The 23026-nt window shown below is 43.3% G+C and overlaps 1 protein-coding gene and 1 long non-coding RNA gene across 3 annotated transcripts in view; both read left to right on the top strand.

Annotated features, from left to right (window-relative positions):
• The window catches only part of CMSS1 (cms1 ribosomal small subunit homolog), a 940652-nt gene that overhangs the window by 730113 nt on the left and 187513 nt on the right, over positions 1 to 23026 (top strand). For both annotated transcript variants that reach the window (XM_086934451.1, XM_086934453.1), the window contains one exon: positions 17745 to 17854. In XM_086934451.1, the coding sequence (XP_086790577.1) occupies positions 17745 to 17854 (110 nt within the window). The remainder of the gene's footprint in view (positions 1 to 17744; positions 17855 to 23026) is intronic.
• Positions 18441 to 23026, top strand: part of LOC147697780 (uncharacterized) — a 68428-nt gene continuing 63842 nt past the window's right edge. The window contains exon 1 of the long non-coding RNA XR_015299305.1: positions 18441 to 18580. This is a non-coding gene — a long non-coding RNA (uncharacterized LOC147697780). The remainder of the gene's footprint in view (positions 18581 to 23026) is intronic.

The following is a 23026-nucleotide window of genomic DNA, read 5'->3' as shown; positions in this document are numbered from 1 at the left end:
CTCATTGTAGTGCCCCGCGGAGGGGCAGGGGCACCACCAACATACCGTACACATGTTTTGTGGGTTGCATTGAGTGTACCAGTCCTTGTAGGAAGCAATCCAAAAACTTCCCATAAGTCTGCTGGGTCATTGGATTTTTTATTGTTTTAAAGCACTGCTGTGTGGGACTTTTTGCTCTACAGCTTGAGTGTGGCAGAGATCTCCATTGGTTGGTCATATAGTAACATTTTATGCGGCTTAAAGAGTGCAATTAAAGTATCTAACACATGCTATATATATAGTTTTTAAATGCCTTATTTAACCCCTTCGACCTCGTCAGCTCGTCATCAGCCACGGGTGGCAGTGTGCTGATGACGAGCTGAGCTCGTCATGTAACGCGGAAAAGGGAAAACAGCCGCACAGCGCAAATCACCGCAGCATAAAGTATTTTGCTGACAATTACTTTTGGTAAACATTGCAATGTTTTTATTAACAACGATGGTTGTGTAATTATTGTTACTATAATGTGGTAAACCCTTGATACTTGACCAAACCAATGGGCTTGCCTAATATTTTAATGTGGTGACCCCTTGACAAAACCAATAGGTCTGCTTTGTATTTTAATGTGTTTATCCCTTGACAAAGCCAATTATCCTGCTTCATTTAAAGTGACAGCCCCTACACTGTGATGTTCTATCCAGTATAGGTGGGGGGGTATTGTGATGTTGAGGGTCATAGCTCAATAAGGGTCAAATTTGAATTCAGAATATCACCAAAGCTATTTCCATCTGCCTGATGTATAGATCTGTAAATGAATGTATGGTAATTAAACAGAATATTTATTACACACACTACTAATAAATACTAAAGAAAAAGCGCTGTCTGGACACTCGCTCATTTAGTGTTATTATTACATGCCGGCGAATGGGGATTATTAGCACACACAACCTCCCCTGAGTAGGCATTGGACTACTCTGCTTCGCTACCCTGAGAGAGGCAAATGCCACAATTGGGTGTTTGGTAGCCAGAAAGAGGACAATTGTAGAACTATTACTTGCGCAGGGCTTGTATCCTGCACATCTAATAACACATTTCCTACAGCTAGGCATAGCCACATCCTGTGAGAAAAAAACAGTTGTTACTACAACACTTAGAATAACGTTCCTCAGTAGTATCTCTAATGAGATTTAGGCATTTTGGAGTCATATATGTCCTATGTAAATAATTGAACGGAATATATTTAAATAGCATATTGTGAGAGCCAAAGCATGTGTAACTCAAGTACCTTGTCCCAACATTTGTCAGTAACAGGCTTATTTAGTCTCTGTTCCTACTTTTCACTAAGATGTGACATGGGCATTTGAGTATCCCTGGTAGTGACCTGTATAGAAAGGTGATTGAGTGTTGGACATTTTACATTCATTGTAAAGAGCAATTGAAATAACTTGTGATTCAGTAAGTCCCATTCTCATACCATATGGGAAACCAAGCAACGGTATCATAAGGCATACAGGTGGCATAGATTCGAACAAGTTTAGCCCATCCTCTCAAGGCCTAAGGCAGAAAGATATTGCTTGCCGGTGCTTTCTGTTTAGGCTCAACAATATATGCGGCAAACTCTTCGCCCATTATCTCAGGACTCCAGTAGGTCTAGTATATGTAATACTCCCCCACTGAGCCATTTAGGGAGCCATTTTAATTGAGCCGCATAGTAATAGATCCGTAAAATGTGGGTATCCCAGACCCTCCTCTGCCATGGTCAACAGCAGGATCATTAGGGATAATCTTTGTCTCTTTGAGGCCCAAATAAAATCTTATATCACCTCTAATCATGTAAACCATAGAGCTGGAGCACAAGTGTTAGTTACTAAAGTAGTGTAAGGGTCTCAGCAATGCATCGACCGAAAGCACTGCAACTCCGCCCATGACGGGCAACTGTCGCCTCTGCCAGAATTCCACACGACCTTAAGTTGCCAACAGCTAAATGTGGTACCCTCGAACGGAACAGGGCGGTCATGATATAATCAAACCCCCAAGTAGGGTGAATATTTGGGGTCCAGTCCACTCCCAAGGACGACCATAATGAGGTCTCCTGGTATAAGTATTTGTTTACCGAGAAGGCACAAATTTCAGACTAATTAGCATATAACCCAGACTGCTTAAATTCTATAAATATGTCATTGTGTGCTACATGTCTTCTTCACCATCTTGAAGAAATGATAACATTTAATGTGCCTACAACGAGATGACATGCAGGTTTATTGAGCCATTCCTTTAAGAGGTGTATTGTCTTTTATCAAGTCAAACCATCTTCCACCGTGTTTATTTGTACAGTCTAAACTAAAAATATCAGCACATGACTTGGGGTTCCTTTGAAGATGCCGAAAGCCTTCTCTGTTTCTTTGGTACACAGTCCTCTGTCTGGTACTTTCTTCTGGATCAGTTATGTTCGGACGCCTGCTATGGTGCACAAATGGGAATAAATCATCTGTGGTATTCAATTCCAAGAAAGCCTTTATCTAATTTTTTGATTTGTGGTCGAGGGGTAACAGTGATTAGTTGAATTTTGGTTTGGTGAGGGTGTAGTTAACTATCCCCCACCAAATACTCTACATATCTATTCTTTTTCTTCAAAAGCGCACCCTTGGAATTTGCAATTAAGGCATTTGTTGCGAAAGAGGACACCATGAAGCCCAAAAGGTATGACCCGAAACTTTTATACACGAGTAGTCGGCACGCTGTATTTTGCTGATTGTGTGATATGGAGTTCTTTTAAAAGCTCTTAGTAAAGTCAAGAGGACGCAATCACTGGCTTCTCCTAGTTTTTTTGATTTGATGAGCTTGTCCACTTTGGGCATGGGTTTTGCAAAGAGTTGTGATATGTTATATAGATTGTTGAAATGTATGCAGAATTTTGTGCTGTTGTCGAGTCTGGGGATGAGAACAATGGGAGAATTTCACTCACTTTTGGAGTCTTCATTGTTATTATTTTTTAACATATTTTATAGTGACTCCTTAATTTTTTGTTCCTGTTTTGCTTTTCCTTCCACATTTCTTCTTACTGGACTAAGGGAGCATGTAAAGTGGCTGTCTGGTGCACGGTTTTTCTGATATCATTATAAGATCACATATGTTAGGAGTCCAGCTAGGCTTTTCCGAGAATAAAGAGGAATGCAGTGGCACCCATTGGTGTAGTTCTTTCTGGTGTGTGGCTATACATCTGGTAAATAAGCCAATTTGTGTTTGGGAGCGCTTTCTAATAGTAATGTACGTTTGATTTTAGAAATGAGGAACCCAGTTACCAGTAGCAGGTCATAGTGATGCCATTTTTTTAGGTCAGTGATATAAAACCTGTCACATATAAGTTGTGTCCACTGCACCACTCACTGTCTTTTGCTTTGGGTTTAAGACACGTTTCCGTTAAGGCTTGATGGCACTAATGATGAGAACAGGGCCATCCTGGTGAGTACCAGCCAGGGGTCCCATTGGTGGTGCGCCGGTGAGGTGCCATCTCGCTTTTCTCACCTTTTTTCTGTCGTCTCTTAGGGTGATTGTGGGTTTTGTTTTGGTCTAAGTGTGTAGATCAGAGCTGGGCTGTTTTTATAAAGGCAGTAGACTGAGACAGCTTCAATATCTCTATAATAAGAGACTTTCTGGTGTAATTGATACTTAACTAGTGATGTCTGCAGATCAGTAGACGAGAACTGCCTTGAAAACTAGGACATTTGTTGCTTGATGACGTACTGAGTGGAGGGCGTCCTAATTTTGTCTTTCCCTCTATACTCCTACTTTGCTTTCAGTGATATAAAAGACCTGATTAGTGTTCGAATGGTCCAGGGCATGTACTACATTTGGTAATGTGCTCCTATGGTAGACTCTAGCTTTTATAATTTGGATCCCTTCTAGGTAATGCATCTGTTGCAATACTTCAGACGCTCTGATAAAGTTGATATAGAAGATGGGTGCTGTTGTGATTGTCTCACGTTGAAGCTTACTACTTAAGCCGAAAACACGCTTTAAGCAAGGGTCTTCGTTTTCCATTTCTCTCCTCTTCTTCTGTTGTTCTTTCTTTTCACTGTCCTTTATCGCTTTTGGCATGAGATTTTTGTGATCGGGTTCTGTATCCATCCTGTCTGGGGGAATCACAAGATTTACGAGGTCTGGTGGAAGTGGATGGGCTATTTCTAACAGCCATACAGATTGCAAGGAATAAGAGCGGGCCATGTTTTTATAGATTTTCGCTGTACTTGTAGCACAATGTTGAAAATGTGGTCTACCTACAAACCTTATGTACACAGTGACCGGAGATCCAGGTATTAATGCTCCTCCCAAATTTAGGCTAATTGCTGTCTGGGTAATTCTTGAATCAGTCAAAGCCAAGATTAGATCCTATTGAAGCACCACATCTCAGAAAGCCCTGTGAGTTGGGTCAGGTTCCTGTTAGAGCATACAACCTCATTCTTCATCCTGCACTTAATCATCGATTGTTGGGGTCAACCTTTAGCAGTATGATTCTGCTTCCCACACTTTGTTGTGTAGTCACCTAACTGCTCCCTGTTAAGGTAAACTCATTGGTCATACTGAGCGCATCCCGGATAGAGATGGTAATGTGTCGAATCCAGCAGTGCATTTTCTGGGGTGTTGTTAGACCTGTCAGCCTTAGGGTGAACTTCTCTCAAATGTTTTGTCTTGACCCCTCCTGTTTTGTTGAATTTGTTTTTGTTAGCCTTAGGACTCGGTGCACTTTACCACTGCTACCTTGTGCTCAAGTGCTTGTGCTCACTCACTAAAACATGGTAAAATTGGCTTACACCTGATTGCCATATTTAATTTACTTATTAAATATACTGAGCGCATCTCGGATAGAGATGGTAATGTGTCGAATCCAGCAGTGCATTTTCTGGGGCGTTGTTAGACCTGTCAGCCTTAGGGTGAACTTCTCTCAAATCTTTTGTCTTGACCCCTCCTGTTTTGTTGAATTTGTTTTTGTTAGCCTTAGGACTCTGTGCACTTTACCACTGCTAGCCTGTTCTCAAGTGCTTGTGCTCACTCACTAAAACATGGTTACACCTGATTGCCATATTTAATTTACTTATAAGTCTGTAGTAAAGTGGTCTACCATATGCCAAGGACCGGTAAATTAAATGCTACTAGTGGGCCTGCAGCACTTAATGTGCCACCCACTTAAATAGCATGAGCGCATTTTTAAACTACCACTTCGACCTGGCAAAATAAACCCCTTGCCAGGCTAAAATGTCCTTTTTAGTGCATATAAGTCACCCCTAAAGTTTGCCCTAAACAGTCAATACAGTAGGGTGCATTGTAATTAGAAAGTTGGACATGTACTTTTGATGTTTCAAAGTAATTTTTTACTACTGTGAGGCCTACCTCTCCCATAGGATACCATTGGGTTGCCTTATTGCATATGTAGATAAGGGATCACTTTTGTTTGGGATCAGGTAGAACTATTATGTTTGGTGTCTAAAAGATTGCAATTTAAATTCCTCTTAATGGTAAGTCACAATTCTGAAAATCCCACTTATAGAACGTTGGTATTTTCTCGTCCTAACCATTTGATGCCTGCCGACTGTTTTCTGTGTCACATGTGCAGTTAGCAGTTTGCCTTTGTGTATTCCTCTCAGACAGCCACGCAATGGAGGGACTGGGGGTTGGCAGGATAGGCCATCCTAGCAGGATGGGGGTGGAGCTATGCACAGCCCCAAATGCACCTCAAAGAAGCTGCTCAGTGCACACGCCAACAACCTTCACAGTATCCTTTTGTGACTTCAGACATCCAGGGACCAAGATCTGGTATCAGGGCTGGGAGACAGAAAATCCTAGACACTTATGGGGGGAGAAAGCTCCAGACCTTTCTTCCAGTTCAAAGCTGGTGCCTGGTATAAAACTAGGACCTGTATACAAAACGGGGGGACGGTGGGGCTTTTTCCACTCACAAGGGAGGTCCAGAATCAAAGGGGCCCCAGTGTCAGTATTCAAAAAGTGGGAATATGCTGTTCCTCTAATGACAGAGTTGCAAAGTCCAGAAAGACCGGAACCAACAAAGCCCCAAGCAGGGTTTACAGTTGGGAATCCATTTGTTGGATTGTAATGCCACACACACCCTTTCAGGTGTCATGCTTCATCATATGGGCTGCTTCTCGTTGGTTCGGCGTGCAATACCCAACGGGCTCCCTTTGATAGGGGCACTTTGTCGGAGATCTTTTATCCAACAGCCGTATGGTGAAGTGCGGGTGTGGGGCCAGAACTGTGTAGATGTAGGGAAGTGAGTTAAAATAGGGTTGGGGGTACCTAAGGAAATATTTTTATTCTGGGGGTCTTCTACCCTAATTAAAATGATCAAACAAGGCACTCACCCGAGTGTAATGTCTCGCGTTGGAGTGTCCTTTGTTAGGAAGTGTAGATCAACATGTTTCTCGCTTACAGTGAATTGTACTAGCGATTCTTCAGGACCAAAAAATTAACTATCTACACCTAGAGTTAGTGGTATTCTGATTACTCACAGTAAAAAATGGGTCTACTGGTGAATGTACATGTTGTGACCTGGATCTACCCAATTCAGTAAAGTGCCCAGGCATCAACAGTGCCCGGCGGATCACGCATAAGGCTTTGCTCCTATGTGTGTAAGAGGTTTGTAGCTTTATGCTGCATCCACGACTTGCTCACTCCACCGGGTCCGAGAGATCATTAGAGGAACAGCATAATCCCACTTTTTGAATAAAACTAGGACCCTTAGGCCCACTCTTTTGTTCCCTTTTGGACCTACAGAGTGCTCGGAGGACTGCCCTGTGGATATGGCCTGCTATATACGTCAGAGGACTGTCCTATTGAACCAAGAGGACTGCCCTGCTGTCTGAAGCCTGCATTTTGCCCATAAAGGACTGTGCTGTTGCTTGAGATCTGCTTTTCTGCTTGAACCCAGGGCTACCACAGTGACTCCAAGGGTAGTTGGCTTGCATCCTGATCAGTGCCTTGGGCACAAAAAAGGCTCCAACTATCTTGAACCCACACCTGGACCTAGCCTGCATGAGCCCTGACTCTCCAAGTGGTGCCCTTCCAGTAGTGGACCCTTGGAAATGGTGCAAACGGTGCCCAGATCCAAAACTTGGAACTAAGTACATTTTAGCCAAAAAGTGCTCTGAGGGCCAAGAGGACAGCGGGACCTACCAGCTTACCGATCTGCCCACAGTGTATATCCGATCATCCTGACTTCCTTGTAGCTCCTGCTGTGTTCTTTTCCACAGCAGCAATTCCTGTTCAGCATCTCCTCCCAGAAGGGGTATCTGACCCTGAGGAGCACTCATTGGCTACAGCCTGCAGCTTCACCCTGCTGGAGATTTTCAACTTTCAACAAAGAGACTAAATCAGAATGTAGAAATCTTCACTGCAACTTTGTCCAGCAGTTGCCAACGACAATGCCTCCTCAGTGGAAACCTCTGGCTGCCTTGCCATGCACAGCTTTACCTTCTCAAGGCATTTTTTTCTCAAAGTTTCTTCTAAGTCAATGGTAAGCAGAGACCTGACCCAATACACCTTGTGTATCTGAACCGTGCTGTATCGCGGTCAGCCTTAACGTTCAACTTTTCCCTGTCTTTCGTAACTAGATGTCCGTGATTGCTGCTTTGATCTTAGGTGCTAGATTTGACCAAAAACATAAACAATTCAGAACTCCGGTTGTACTGATTGGATTTTTGTTGTTTTGGTGTAAAATAATTGATTACATTTTAATCTATTTTTCGAAGTTGATGTGGGATTTGTTTTGTGTTGTTTTTTCGCTTTGTTGCGGTTTCAGTGCTGCATGAATACTTTAAACATAATTTTAGCTCTAAGTTGAGTCTGGTTGCTGACTAGACTTTAGGAAGTAACTTTTTCAGCGTGACTGACATAGTCCCTGTAACCAGCTCACGCTCCATTACGATGGACCTGAACTTGTAACTTTCCCCCGATCTCATGAGTGGAGCTTTGTGCTTTTAGGCACCATACTTACAATAAATCTTTGAACTTGCATATCTCTGTTTTTTTATGTTTTGGTGTCAAATAATGTATTACATTTTACTCTATTTTTTCTAAGTTGGTGTGGGATTATTTGTGTTGTTGTGTTTTCACTTTGTTTCTGTTTAAGTGCTGCTTAAATACTGTGCACATTTCCACTAAGTTAAGTCTGACAGCTTTTGTGCCAAGCTACCAGTGTTAAGCACTGGTTAATTTAGTGACTCACCCTGACAAGGATTGTGTCTGTTGCTTGAGTAGGATTCAACCCTTCTCAACCAACAACAAACTTTCTCACATGTGGGGATTCTGTCAATTGTTCCATGTGTATCTGCTAACTCTGGTTTCCATTATTTTACTGTGATTGCGTCTATTTATTTATTTATTTATTTTTTGCACTTATAATGCGCGCAGATACCCACAAAGGGTTTCCCGGCGCCAAGAAACTTTGATGTTTAATTGGCTAGGGCCTTCATCATATAGTATTCGGGATCTACCTTGGATGTACAAGGGTGGCTTTTTTACTTGGGGAGAGGAGCTAGATACATCCAGTTGTGTTACCATTTAGGCTGGCTACATCTACTCTTATAGATGAGGAGCCATGTACAAGGCTCTCTAATGTTATGCCTGTCTCACCTACATGGCCATGATCTCAAAACAATGTTAAGTTCAATGTGTTATTATCTCCTTCTTGGTGTTTTGGTTACATTTGAGTAGGGAACTTGCAGCCGGGTGAGGGCTTTGTTAAAGGATTCTGCTGTTATAAGAAGGGCCTAACTCTGTAGAGTATGTTCCCTACTACACCTATGCAATAGTTCTCAGTGTGCCCATGCCTGCACCCGCCTTTTCCCTTAGACCTGGCTCTGCATCGTTTATTCAACAGTGGAAGTGTGTGCTCCATTTAATATTCATTTCTGATTCTAAGTGTAATGAGCTGTGTACACAGAGAAAGGAGATTTGCAAGTTTCAACTACTATTGACTTACATTTTCTCTCTGAACAGCAGGTCCAAAATGAAATGGCAGCATCGTTATTTTTTCTAAAGGACAGTCAATCAGGTCTGTGGTTCACAGCAAGTCTTTAAGATGGCAGTGGGGGGTGCTGACTCCTCAGGCTTTGGCAGCATGCCCTGGAAGCTTGAGTGCAGGAGACTGAGCCACCTGTACATACGGGTTTTGATACTTTTATTACTGGTATCTAAAGCTCCCTCACTCCAGTCTTACCCTCCCCAGGGCATATTTTTAATCTGATTTCTCCATACTACAGGCAGTGTTTTTTCTTTGCCACTTCATTGCTCATTTCCTCTGTGTTGTTGGCTGTCTCCTTGTAACCATGTATCATATGTTGCACTAGCCTCAACCCAACATACGGCCTCACATCGAAGAGTTCTGACTGGCCTAATTCATGACTATCTACACAAGAAGCCAATGAAAAAGCTACAAAGAAACCATTTGCACTTCCTCTGATTGAGGGATGATTTCAATATTCGAATAAAGAAGGGCTTTGGTTGACCAGGGCTTCTAGCTAGTTCCTCTAACGTTCAATAAATACAACTCTTGTCAAACCATACATTTTATATTGACTGAATTTTGAGGAGCTCCTTCACATTACCCCTTGTGAGATATTTGAAAGGGACATAGCTATTTCATGTGGCTTTTCTCTTTCAGACAAACCCTGTTGGACTGTAACACAGTTCTTCTTTGACCATACTGGAATCTCAATCAAATATGCCCTATACCTGATCCACTGGCCACCCTTCGGGAGCTCCATAGGAGTCTCATCAGCTCCAGGGTGGCCTTGAGAAACGTCAGAACCCTAGTGTGGGGGTTGGCTTTAGCGGTTTGTGCTGATTCTGGAACTATCTTTCAAGCTGCTACCGATCTGGAGTCACCACATTGTCAACCACCGTTGGACGCTAACCCTAAATTCCAGTTCCTATTGGGATCCAGTGCAGGCGCTTGGTCCTGGGGGTCACCCCGGTGAAAGGAACATTTTGATGGTGCCAACCCTTTCTTACATATATGACCCTAAAGTTAGGTACTCCTTAGGGGGCTACTTGATCCCCTGTGACGTGTAAATAGATAATAAAGCTCATGATACCCTAAATCAGGGGTCCTCAAACCGGTCCTGGAGGGCCGGATCCATGCCAGATTTTTGGGATAACCCCATTGAGATATATGTCGTTTTTCAAAAAATCTGGCATGGAACCGGCCCTCCAGGACCGGTTTGGAGACCCCTGCCCTAAATCATTACTTACTTTACTTGGGTGCACCCTTGTTGTTTGAGTAGCGTTTTTTAGAATCGCGCAATTTGGACCGTATTTAATTAAAAGTCATAAGCCTGGACGTCAGCCAACTCAGTTCTCCAGTTTGAACCCTAGCGGAGGAGGGGTTACATTAGCGGTCTTCTTTGATTCTATTTGTCTGGCACATCAGTCCCGTTGGCAGAACTGTATTTACAAAGAATGTAGTAAATAATCAGTTCGAAAGATAGCCGAGAGACCACAAACACTGCCCCATACGTTAACATCGGCCATAGGTCTCAATGTTAACTAGAAATGTTGGCCACTTTACTGTGTTTTTAAGCCTCTCTTTATTCATTTGATTTCAAGAACCAATAACACATATGTGTTTTTGCCATTCAGCATCTCCACATGTCTCACAGGACTTAATGCGTCTTACAGCATTTCATTCATCACTGTTCATTTGCTCTGAGTTCCTCCTATAACTGCTTACATCTTTATATTACATTTCAGTACAACCATCAGTCATGTACGAATATTATCCTTGTGTGCGGCCTAGCCAGCACGGTGGTCCTGTGTCTGAAGTGAAAAGAAGAGGAATCAGTCAGTTTCTCTCCAACATTTGATCATCTGATCTTTGTTTTACTCGTGTGTATTGCTTCTCCTTCAGTCCATTCCATTACTTCCAACTACTTCTCTGTCCTAGGACTATCCTGATTAATCCTTTTTGTTGCTACAGCGTTTTGGTGATAGCAATATGTTTTTGTTTCCGTCCCTAGGGTATGGGAAGGATTCCTATAACAGGATCTTGGGATGTAAGAACATCTGTAGGCAATACTTTTCTCCAGTGCTGTTAGAGACAAATGTCCAGACTTCAAATCACTTAAAAGCTGGAGCTATGTTTCGAGTGGTCGAAGCACCTTTCGTGAAACAGGCCCATTCTGTAAAACATACTAATCAATTCAGTTTACTTATGAAAGAGGGAGCTCTACCTTTAAACATGTGAATTCCTCTATTGCATGTTGGTGCCTCATAATGTTCTAGAATAGAAGATTCACTTACATTACACCACTCTGAAGTATCAGAAAGTGATGGATGGAACTCTTGAATCAATCTTAGTCTCTCATCCCAATCCATCATTATTTTGCAAATCATGGAACCTCAGTTAGGACTCAGTCGTATGCAGATCAGTCTTGACCCTGCTCTAATGGGAACAGTCCAGCCCGAACTGCTAGGCAATGTCCTCCCTGAACCAGAGCACAAGGAACCCAGGACAGATTTTGCTCTTTTTAAAGCTCATCAGCTAGGTATGGCCTGGTTCCAGTGGCATGGTGCCCGGCCCCGCGTCTGGGAATACCCGACCCACTTAAGGCACCATACTGAAGTATGCAAATAAGTGATGGATAGAAAGCTTGAATCAATATCAGCCACTGGTAATTACTCGGGCCGCGTACCAATCCATTAGCATTTTGCACACTATGCCACCTTAGTTTTGACCCAGCTGTATGCAAATCAGTCTTGACCCTGCTCCAATGAGAATAGTCCAGCCTGAACTGCCGGGTCCTCCCTGAACGGGAACACAAGCAACCCAAGATCAGTTTCGCTCTGATAAGAACTGATAAGTCTGCTATTACTTGGTTCCAGTTGCACTCTGTTCAGTTATTTAGCTCAATTTTGGCATCTGTTTCCTTTATGCCAATGTTATCCTTATACCTATGAAGAGCAGAGCCAACGAGTGCATTTAATGCATTGGAGTCTAGTCTTTTGAATTGTAGTCCACTCGACCACAGTAGGTGAGATTTCTGGTTGATTACATTAGAGTAGATTGGGGAGTCGCTTTGGACTACCTGTCCCAGTTTGCTTCAGGGCAGGAGGAGGAGCCCTGCAACTATTGTCACCTGTGCTGGGGTCCGCAGCGCTATTAAAGTGCCTATTGAGTCCAGGGAGCCACCTTGCTGGTCAGGGGGACTACCTGTCCCAGTTTGCTTCAGGGCAGAAGGAGGAGCCTTACAACAACTGTCACCTGTGCTGGGGCCCGCGGCGATATTGAAGCGCCTCCTGAGTCCCGACAGTTTGGGACACGCACTGGCCGCACCCAGGCACAGCCTCGGCCAAGGGCAGACCTGTCTTTACCGGTCATCGACTAGAAGAGGCTGGGCTGGGCCACCCCTCTCGGCTCCTGTTGCTTAAGTTGCTGTTGGTCTTCCCTGGTGAAATTACCCTGCACAAAGGTTCTGTGTTTCTCTTACTGTTGGTTTTCCACTAAAGGGGGTGTTTTACATTAGATTCTTGGGATATGGGCAAGGGAAAAGCTCTCCCAGCAGCTTGCAGCACCATAGAAAGCTTTCTGGGTGAGGTGGTTGATGTTCTCTCCAAGGAGGTTCAACTGGCTGAAAGTAGATTTTCATTTACAGCTGAAGATGTGACCCCTCAAGCTACTCATCATCTCTTCCACCCCTTTCCCTATTGCCTACTTTAGCGACTTGCCCTGGTGCTAATTGTGGAGGTGAATATCATATTCAGTCTTTTACCCTTCTACTGGCATCGAGGGCAGAAAGACCAGGGTGAATGGAGAGCAGGCTCAAACCAGAGTTAGTTTGGACACACCTTTCCCTGAACTCGTTCCTGTGGCTAAATTCAGAGAGAGGTCATTTAAATCAAAGGCGGGTATTTCCAAATATCGTAATGAATGTGGTAATCAGTAGCCCTGGGACTTTAGCCGCTTGAGCTCTGATACAATCACTTGGGAACACATTAGAAGGCCGCTGTCTGAGCTACTTGATTGTAAACTTCATCCATTGTATGATCGCCTTAGTGTTATGAAGGAGACCTAGAGCAAAATTAGACTGGGTGGGAGGGTTGTCTACCAGACGGACCTAAGGAAGGGCCGAGGGCAAGTACGAGAACCCTTGTCCATGCATTCCTAGTTGGAGTTGCACGTGAGATCAGCCCCAGAGAAACTGGTATTAGACAACTAAATAAAGTAATGAGTGATTCTGCTCTTTTTGCTGCCCCCTAGTGTTGGAAGGCAATGTCTGTCTCAGTCATAACTAGACCCAGTGGATGGTTACTTAGTTGATATGAAATCTTTGGTGTCTAATATGGTGAGAACCAATAATTATTCCAAAGGGTTTATTGTATTGCTGCAATTAGTGGATATGCTTTGGAGACCATTCAGTCTCTAGAGGCACATGTAGCTAAGTTTCGTTCAAGTTCATATCTGATCCTTGCTGGGTACTTTAATACTACGTTTGAGCCCCTGGACGTGGATGATTTTGAATTCACTGCAGAGGAGGAGGAATCTTGGGCTATCCCCAGATGGAGCTTTACTCAGTCAAAAGATGTACACACGCCGCCCTTCAGTTAAAAGCGCTTTCCATTGAATTGAGGGTTGGGGCTACTAATGGATGTACTAAATCTGATATCAAGAGGGCATATACTTTTAACAAGCATTTGTCCAAAAGCTGAACTGATTACATCCTCGTTGACCTAAGATTGTGGTTCAGAGTGGATGACATGGTAGTACAAGAAGTAGTGGAGAGCGACCATAACCCTCAGTGTCTCATGTTGCTTGCTTTGTTTGATAAGTATATATTTGACCCTGTAATGCTATCCAACACTCACAATGTTGTACACACATCTGATAAATGTCGCCTTAAATGGCGTCAGGTTATTGTGAAGCCAGAAATCTTGTCAAACATCAACAGAGATGTCCAGGCAACTCTGAGTATCATTGCAAAAAGTAAGGAAAAGGAGGGTGGCCACTTAGACTTTGCATAAAGGGTTTTTTTAACAGTGAGTGGTGGCATCTGAGGCGCACTCTGGCGAGGGCGATCACGTTGAAGAACCCATCTATGATTGCAGCCATCCGAAAGAACTATGAACATAGCATGTTGAATGCAAAGAAGGAGTGGGACAATAATTGATGGCAGAAGTTATCGGAAGCATGTTCATCCAGAGGCTGTTAACGCTTCTAGAAACTAGTTGTTAGTGGTGCAAATAACTGGGGGCATGAAACGCAAAACCATATTCCACCCTCTGAATGGCTTACCCATTTTGCCACCCTGTGCCATGAGGAGGTAGTCCCTGCTACCTAAGGCACCCTCTTGTATAGCAGCCTTAAGAATTTATGCACATATATAAAAAGGGTGATTAGTATACACCAGCCAATATATCGGCTCATTTGCATTATTGATGATGTCCAAAATGTTTTCTCTCCTTTGGTTCAGTCAGAAATCCAAATGTGGATATCAGACTGCGATAATATAAGCCCGCTTCAAGCGGAATTCAGAGACAAACTTCTACGATAGACCAGGTCTTTTGGTTTGTCCTAATTATTTGGAAGACTGTCTTGATTGGCAGGGGCAACTTATTTGTTGCTTTTGTCGATCTAAAATCTGCCTTTGACCTGGTTCTGCACTTGAGACTGTGGCAGGTCTTGAAGGTGATGGGTATGCCTCACAATATTCTGTGTCTAGTGATTAGGCTACATGAGATTAACTCCGCGCAGGTCAGATGGGGGGTCTCAGAGCCATTTAACCGATAAGATCTCAGTATTGAAAGTCGTTCATCAATAGTGTGTATTGGCCCCCACTCTTTTTACTTTGTATCTAAATGGTTTGGTTAACTATCTTTCTGACTGCTTAGCGTATGTCCCCGTTATAGCTAACACCAAGATCCCTATATTGTTATTTGAAGATGACACTTTTTTAATACAAAAACTCTGAGTGGTCTGCAAATTCTTCTTAACAAATTTGCTGCATTTTGTCATGTTTGTGACTTAGAAATCAACTCAGTCAAAATGAAATGTATGGTGTTTAACATCCATAAAAAAGTTAAGGGAAAACTGATGCTAGGGGATAATGCCCTAGCGAGGGTTGATTTGTTTGATTATTCAGGGATCAAACTGTCGGTCAGTAAGTCATGGTGTTCACATATTAATATTAACCGGGCTTGCTTGAAGTACAGATCGACTGTTGGTGCCACCTTGAAAGAACATCGACCATCTTTCACCAAGCCGATAGTGACAGCTTTACATGTGTTCTGTGGCCAAAGACCTTGGCTCAGCGCTATAAGGGGCTGAGCTGTGGGGCTTTGGTGTTGTCTCTGTGTTGGAGCGATTGAAGAACTGTTTTTTTTATCACTGACCTCCCTTCCGTCTGGTACGCCATTGCACCCTCTATTTTTGAACAAGGGAGTTAAAAAGGTATCCCTTCAAGTACCCCTACGACCTTTGCTATTCTGGCGAAGATTATGGGCTACACCCGATCTGGCCAAGTATGCTGCTGCCTTACAAGACATCATTAAGTTAGATAGATTTCACAAAATCCACTGGTTGTCCTCAACCATATAATGTTGGGTTCTCTAGGTTTTGGGGACATTTGGCTCCACCCTACTCTACTCCAAATCTCCTCCAAGGTGGTGCTAAAAAACAGTATTGGACACTCTTGGTACAGTTAGGAGCAAAATGTTGCAGGAACTTCACTGACTGGGGAGTTTTTGAGGTGTAAATCGGTGCATGGCCTAGAGAAGTACCGGAGCTTGATTACGGTGCCTTTAGACAGGGAGTGATACCAACAATTCAGAGTAGAGACGCTCCCTCTGAAATAATTCACTGCAAAATGGTTGGGATCTGCCTCTGGAAAATGCCCTTCTGTCTTGATCAAACCAAGTATATACCACATGTGTTTTTTAGATGCCTGGCTTATGTCTGGCACCCATTTGCTTTCAACTAAGCACATCTAGCCACTGCATATCTCTGAGGCTATTGAGATCGGACCCTTTCATACAGTATGCCTGTGCAGTAGCAAACGTTTTGCGGCTGATGTAGGAGAACTGTTATAAAATGCTCATGTTTTGTATATTGATTTTAGGATAGTGATGCACTGGAACTGGGTTCATCAAATGTCGAAATCTACGTTATTTTAAATAGTTTGTGTGTTTCCATGGTCGATTTTAATGTCATTGTGACACTTCCTCAATAATAATGAAATAATGTGCTGCATTTTTCTTTTCTATATATATATATATATATATTTGTGTGTGTATATATATACTGGAGCTAAACAGTAAACATCAGGGGGGGCTTAACAGCACAGAGGACCTTTATACCTGTCTATAGCAGGTCCCTGATTTCCCATTTTTGTTTGGAGATTATATTGCTGAAACGATTTAATCACACAAGTTGTGTTACAGCAGTCTGCAGATTTTAATATATAAAACAACACTGAATTAGTTATATTATTTTTGCACGAGCACTTTACATTTTCTTTTTTATTTTTAGCAACCCGCTAGAAGGTACATAACGAATAGACCTTGCTGTAATAAATGACTAATAATTGTGCATTCCTTACCCACTGGGGTAGAATTTGTTCACCATGTCAGTATCTAAAAATTAAAAATTGAGGGCTCAATAAAACCCCTATCAGTCAATAGTTCACCTTGCGATCAATAAAATAGGTACATGCTTTGTGAGGCAACATAAATAATGAACGTTTTTTACGAATTGAAATGGTGTGAATATTTATGCTCAATTGGCACATGGTGTATATATATGAACTTAGAGAGATTGTATAGATATATATATATTTTTCTATTTTTATACATCAGATTTTTTACATGTTTATATGTATGTATGTATATATTCAAATATTTAGATTTGCTTATGGATACATATTTTTCTACATACATTATTTTTGAATAATTGGCGTCATTTTTAACACATTCTCCTTTGTAAATAATGAATTACATTGTGTGCATGACCTAAATGTATAGTAATGTGAATTTTACTCTATAATTGACTGGTTGTTTATAGAATATTGATTTACACCAATATATACTGACATAGGTGATTATTGGGAGGTTAATAAGGGCACTACGCCCAGCATTGTTCTTTGATGCATACCCCTTTAATGTTGACAGGAAGTACTATTGGTCATGTGACTGAAATACTGTTCAAATAGTACCTTCTTCCTCCTTCACATGACATGTGATCAAGCCTCGGCTGAGGCGAAACGCGTCATGGCGACTGGTGGGCTGTTTATTCTTCACGAATAAAATGCACTAACAACGGAGCACGGAGTCTGTGGCTTTACTCGACTATTTCAGTGTGGCGTGGCGTGGCGTAACTGTGGTTTTTGCTGTGCTCGTACTGAACTTTGCAGAATATATATATATATATATATATATATATATATATATATATATATATATATATATATATATATATATATAATGTAATATATTTTATTGAAACTTTTATGGCTTTGCCTAAATAACGTTATATTTGATTTGATTGTGCTAAAAGTTCTTTTAACATTGAATTTTTTGTCTCTAGTATGATTGACAAAGCTTATGTCGCTAAATCATACATAGGACAAACTCTACACTTACAGAATGATGTACTCATTTAGCTTGTGGTTGGAAGTGTATCTCCTATAGAATTCGCTCTCTGAAATTAGTATGAGCATAACTCATGTTTTAAAAATAGCCTTTTTAAAATATTTTTTTCACCATAGTACCTGCTGAGAGTGGAAAAAAGAAAAACAATGTGAAGAAAGCCAATTTGTTCAAAAGAAAAATGACAGAATCAGACGATAAAGCTCAGAAGGCAAAGAAGAAAAATAAGGTAATTACACCACTTGATGAACAGCTCTTTTTTTACTGTTAATTTATTTCAAAACATTGTGCTATTGAGAGCTCCACTGAAGACAAAGGAGTGGCTCGGGCCAGCCATGGCTGGTCAAGGCCTTCTGCTTCAACATTCCAGCCTTAGTTTTTCCGTTTCTCCCCTTATATTAATTTAGAACGTTCTGGCCCCAGTGGGTAGAATTTTTTAACAGCAGTATAGCTCCTCATACCGTAGCTATATTGGCTGTTAAAGGCCCTGACCCTCATCATAGGCACTCACGACTCACTGTGGGGGCTCCTACGCTTTTGCGGAGTAGCAATTTCCCCACTGCTTTGAGCAGTGTAAAGGAAAGGAAATATAAAATGAAAATAACTTTAAGTTATTGTCATTTTATGTTTCCTTCCGTGTGAATAGGCGGGGCTGCTCTGCTCACTGAGCAGGACGGGAGAGGAGTGGTTTGCCCACTCCTAAGTGCGCACTGACTGTTTAGTCAATCGTCTCTGGCCACCCAAACCAGTCATGCACTCTTTCCCAACTCTACATGCAGCTGCATTACAGCAGGAGAACAAGCCCAGGCCCCCATTCCCTGGTGGAGCGGCGAATCAGGATGCTTAAAGCCAATCACAACACTGCATTTCAGCGTTGTGACTGGTCAGGGGAGCCTGGCTTCCTGTCCCACGAGGAGAGAAGGAGCAGATACACAGCAGCAGGAGTGGTGGCAAGGTAAGTGTTATAATTTGTTTAAAAAAATTGTTTTCCATTGCGCTACCTTGCGCCACTGTCAACGCCCCTCGCGAGTCACGCCGGCCCCTACTGACAGCTCAGGCATATAACTCTGTATAAGGGCCTTTAACAACAATTATATCCCTTGGCTGTTATGTTATGTTATGTTAATTTCGATTTATATAGCGCCAAATCACCGACAGGTCTCTTAGCGCTTGCTTTGGGAACCCGTCCTGGCTTTCCCTGCGAGATAACCCCTACTGGGCATCCCCAAGGTGAAGACCAGGCATCCCATCGCGGTGGGGCCGTAGTGGAGATTAAGCAAGCCATTGCCAGAGTTGCAGAGTGTGAACCCATGATTTGAGTAGGCACCGAGGCGAGAATGATCGAGTCCGTGGACATTTTTGAACTCAAGACCCTGCCGCGTTGGGAATTGAACCCTGGTCCCCGGTATGACCTCTGCATCAGGGTCTGCCTCCTCTAACCAGTGAGCCACACTTCTCTGTGGGTTGTGATTCCATATTACATGTTAAGTATGGACAAGTGCTGTACGCTTAATAAATTCCCTGATGGGTTTTAGACTGTAGTTCTTTAAACGGTTTTGATATCACCTGAAAATACAAACAAGCGCTCATGCGCCACAGTTCCAACTTAAAGAGTATCACAAAATCGATATGTGAACTACTAAGTGGTTAAAACTGTCAGCCTACACATCCGGCTAAAGTATTCTAAAACATGCAGATCCCAGTTGGAGCTTTAGAATTGTTTGGCTTCCCAGGCTTCTTTTTCTCTTGTCAAGAACAGAAGAATCCACGTCTTAACATCGCATAAGAAAAACGAGTAATAATTGGCATGTAGATAACATTGCAGCACAGTACTGTACTTTTAAACGTATTTAACTGTCTTGACTGAAAATGCCTGAAGTGACACCCCCGTAATGTTTTTTTGTACTCCCATTAAAAAACAAATGCTTCCTAAATCACATATTCTAAGAATGACCCAGTTAACATAGTTGTGAAACTACCTCGAAAGAAAATGTTAATATTTAGAAAGCTATGTTTTTAACAGATTGCACAGATTAAGCTAAAAATATATATTTCACAACATTTTACCCTAAGAACTAAAACGCATTAATCATAGTCTTTAGAAGGCAAGGGAAATGACCTTTGAGAAAGTTAAGGACTGTTTTGGTAAGTGGACATTTAGAATTGAAATCTAAAGTTAAAACTGACTGGAAAAATGCTTTACACAAATATATTAAACAAATATTTCCCAAGCATGCTTTGCAGTCTCTCATTGTTCATATAAATGTATCTATTTGTAAAGTGTTTATTTTATATGTTTTAGGATTCAATAATATATTTCAACTGGTCAGCCACACAATATTTATATCCAATGTAAATTGATTCACACTAACTCAAACTCCTTTGTACTGAGCCTCCATAGGTGGCCCACTGCTGTGTCCTCTCAATCCTCTTTCCGTGGCCTGCCTCCTATTATTGCCACCGGCTATGTCTACTGGCATACTTCTAGGTCCACTGCTCTCCTTTAGGGTTTTGTCCGCCCATGGGTACACAATGTTGTCAGGCCCCCTCCACAGGCGAAACGCCCCACCTCTCACAGGTCCCCGAGCCAGGAGACCGAGTGGCCCAGGCAGTGCGGCATCGTCTCCGCGGCGCTCCTATGGCTCGAGTTCTCCACCCGGCCCTGCTCCCGCCACTTGGGAAAGCTCTGATGCTCAGCCACGGCCACCTAATCCACAACCCCCTCCTGCTTTGGCCCTGCAGGGCCCCCACCACCCGACAGGGGAGGACCTGCTCCAGGCCCACACTTTGCGGCCACCCTCTATCTTTCACTCCCATGCACATCCCCTCTCACCTTGGCACAAGTTCGGACCTCCTCCTGTGGCCCCCCCCCGGTCAGGGTTCGGACCCACGCGTTTCCTCACCGGCCACCGTCGGGCGAGTCTTGGGGTCTTTCAAGCTTCGGCCGTGCAACAGGAGCTCCGCTGTTGCCGTGTACCTTTGTCGCGGGCTCGGGCCTCTCACTCAGTGCGCTCTTGTGCAGGATGCCCCAGACCTCCCTTTCGTAGCCTTTTCTTTTGTGGCCTCCACTGTTCGCTGCCGTTGCCAAATTCTCGTCTATGGTGTAACAAGGTCATAATTTTAAACAGGATATCATTTGGGCTGCCGGAGCTCCGGCAGATGCGACTAGTCAGCCATGCTGCTGGCCACGTCCCAGATTGACTCACAATTCTTGTTCCAAATCAATAATAACATGGCACTCTGTGACGTAGATAACTAATACAGGCATGGCATTATACCAGACGACTAATCCCAGCACGGAACACTGTGAAGTCAGTTTCACTCCTTGCAGTGGTTCACCCTTCTTTACAATTTTCACAAACACACACTCTTCAGCTAAACAAATGCAATGCAATGGCAACACAAGTCTTTTTCTCTATAGAAATCAACACAAACCACTGGAGCTCCATTGATCCTCCAAATTGAAAAATGGACTTTGAGACTGGGATTTTAACTATTCTCATATAAAGTCTCCTGACTCCCCTATCTCAGGACCTAACTGTTTGTGGCATCCTGCTGTTGCTAGGTGCCTTAGAATGTACATGTTAGAGAATGTTTTCTTATGAGTAATAGGACAGGCAGTTGGAGCCTGGATTTGCTGTTGTTCAGACCTATCTTATGGATGGGATCCTTATGCTAAGAATAAATCTACTTTTCACTTGTCATGAATGGACATTCATTATTACACTGTTCTCTGCTACCATCTGCTAATTCCGTGTATTTGGTCCCTGCGTCCTTGCTCTCTGCAACTAAACTTTCTAAGTGCCTGAGGAATAAAGGAATCGGGATCAATTTCAATTGAACAATTACTGTGTAATCCATTTGGCAACACACTAAAAGTCGGAAGGTGTGATTAAGTATGGGTTTATTTAAAATTAAAAGCCAAACTGATATAAATCAGTCGCAGAGGCATACTGTAAAAATACAGAATCACTCATGGAAACCAAAATGTCTAAAAAAAATTGATCCTCAAAAACAGAAAGCAAATGAGGAATTCCATAGCCACGATACAGAGAATGTAAAGCAAAGTCATTACATTTAGAATTAGATTGAATGTTTCGATTCTCTTGTCTATACATGAAGTTGTCCAAGAAAATCTAATAAGCCCTGTTCTTTACTACGGATCAGGAAAACCCTATTTAAGTCAGGGTTGCAAGAAAGGCAGAAGTTCTGAAAAGGAAGAATATTGTATAGCTTGAAGCCACACTACAGGGATATCACAAGAGGTCTAAACCTCTCAAATTCTAACTGGAATCTTGTTACAGCTGAAGCGTTATCATCAATTATACCCACAAAGGAACCTCCTTTGCGTCTATGGCCAGAAGTATTATTTTCCTTTTGGAGTGTTTAGATTAGTCAATTAGATGGAGAATCCTTTGGTGTTGTCACTATATTGCCCGCGTGGGACAATTCCCGCCTAATCTGAGCATTTCTGACCTGGCAATAATGCGTTCAAGCGGGCTGCCAAGATGCTAGTAAATATCTTAGTGTCCACTTTTAGTAGGGATATGGGACGATAGGACCTATATTGTTTTTCTTCCTTCCCTAGCTTTGGGATGAGAACTACAGATGCTTCCCTCATTGAAGACGGCACTGTGGAAGGCCAGTGATCAAATTGAAAAGCTGGGTTAGTATTGGGGCAAGTGTAGTGTAAAAGGTCTTGTAAAACAATGCCGGGAAACCGTCTGGTCCTGGCGATTTGAGGGGCGTCTGTCGGGGAATCTACAGGCTAACTTTCTGCCCCTTGTGGGCTGCCAATCCTCAGAGTGGCTCCTCATGGATGGGAGCTTCGAACGTGATGCACCCATATGAAGTGTGAGTACCCCCCACTCAAAACACCAAACATGGGGGGCGTGGCCAAGATGGCGGCTCGGTCGGACGTGTTCCGTGGAGGCTCCCCGTACCCGCTCCCCCGACCGGGCTTCCGAGCGGACCTACTTCCTACTGAGCCCGCCACTGACAGCAGAAAGCAACCGGAACACCGGCTGGGCAGCCGGGGCCCGCGGCACGACTCAGAGGCAGAGAGGGGCGTCGCGGAGTGAAGGCGCTACTCACGGCGGCCTAGAGGCGTGAAAGCCGAGATCCCAGCTCCGGCGAAGAAAGGAGCAGGTGGGCCTCGCACAGCGCCTTCAGGGCCAGCGCTACTGCGTCGGAGGTTCCGGCAGCGGGCGCAGAGGTATGGGAGCGGCGCCTGCTCGCAATGGACTGCGGGCCTGACGGAGGCGACACGGATAGAGGGGCGACTGGTCAACCGGCAGTTGACTCCACGCAAGGCCCCGACTTGGGCCTAGTCCTAGGAGGAGCGGCCGAAACCAGCCGGACGGCCTGGGCCCCACAGAGACCCAGAGGCGGTGAAGCGGAC

The sequence above is a fragment of the Lissotriton vulgaris genome, chromosome 8 (genome assembly GCF_964263255.1).
Source record: "Lissotriton vulgaris chromosome 8, aLisVul1.2, whole genome shotgun sequence".
NCBI lineage: Eukaryota > Metazoa > Chordata > Amphibia > Caudata > Salamandridae > Lissotriton > Lissotriton vulgaris.
This window is presented reverse-complemented; position numbering and strand designations above follow the sequence as displayed.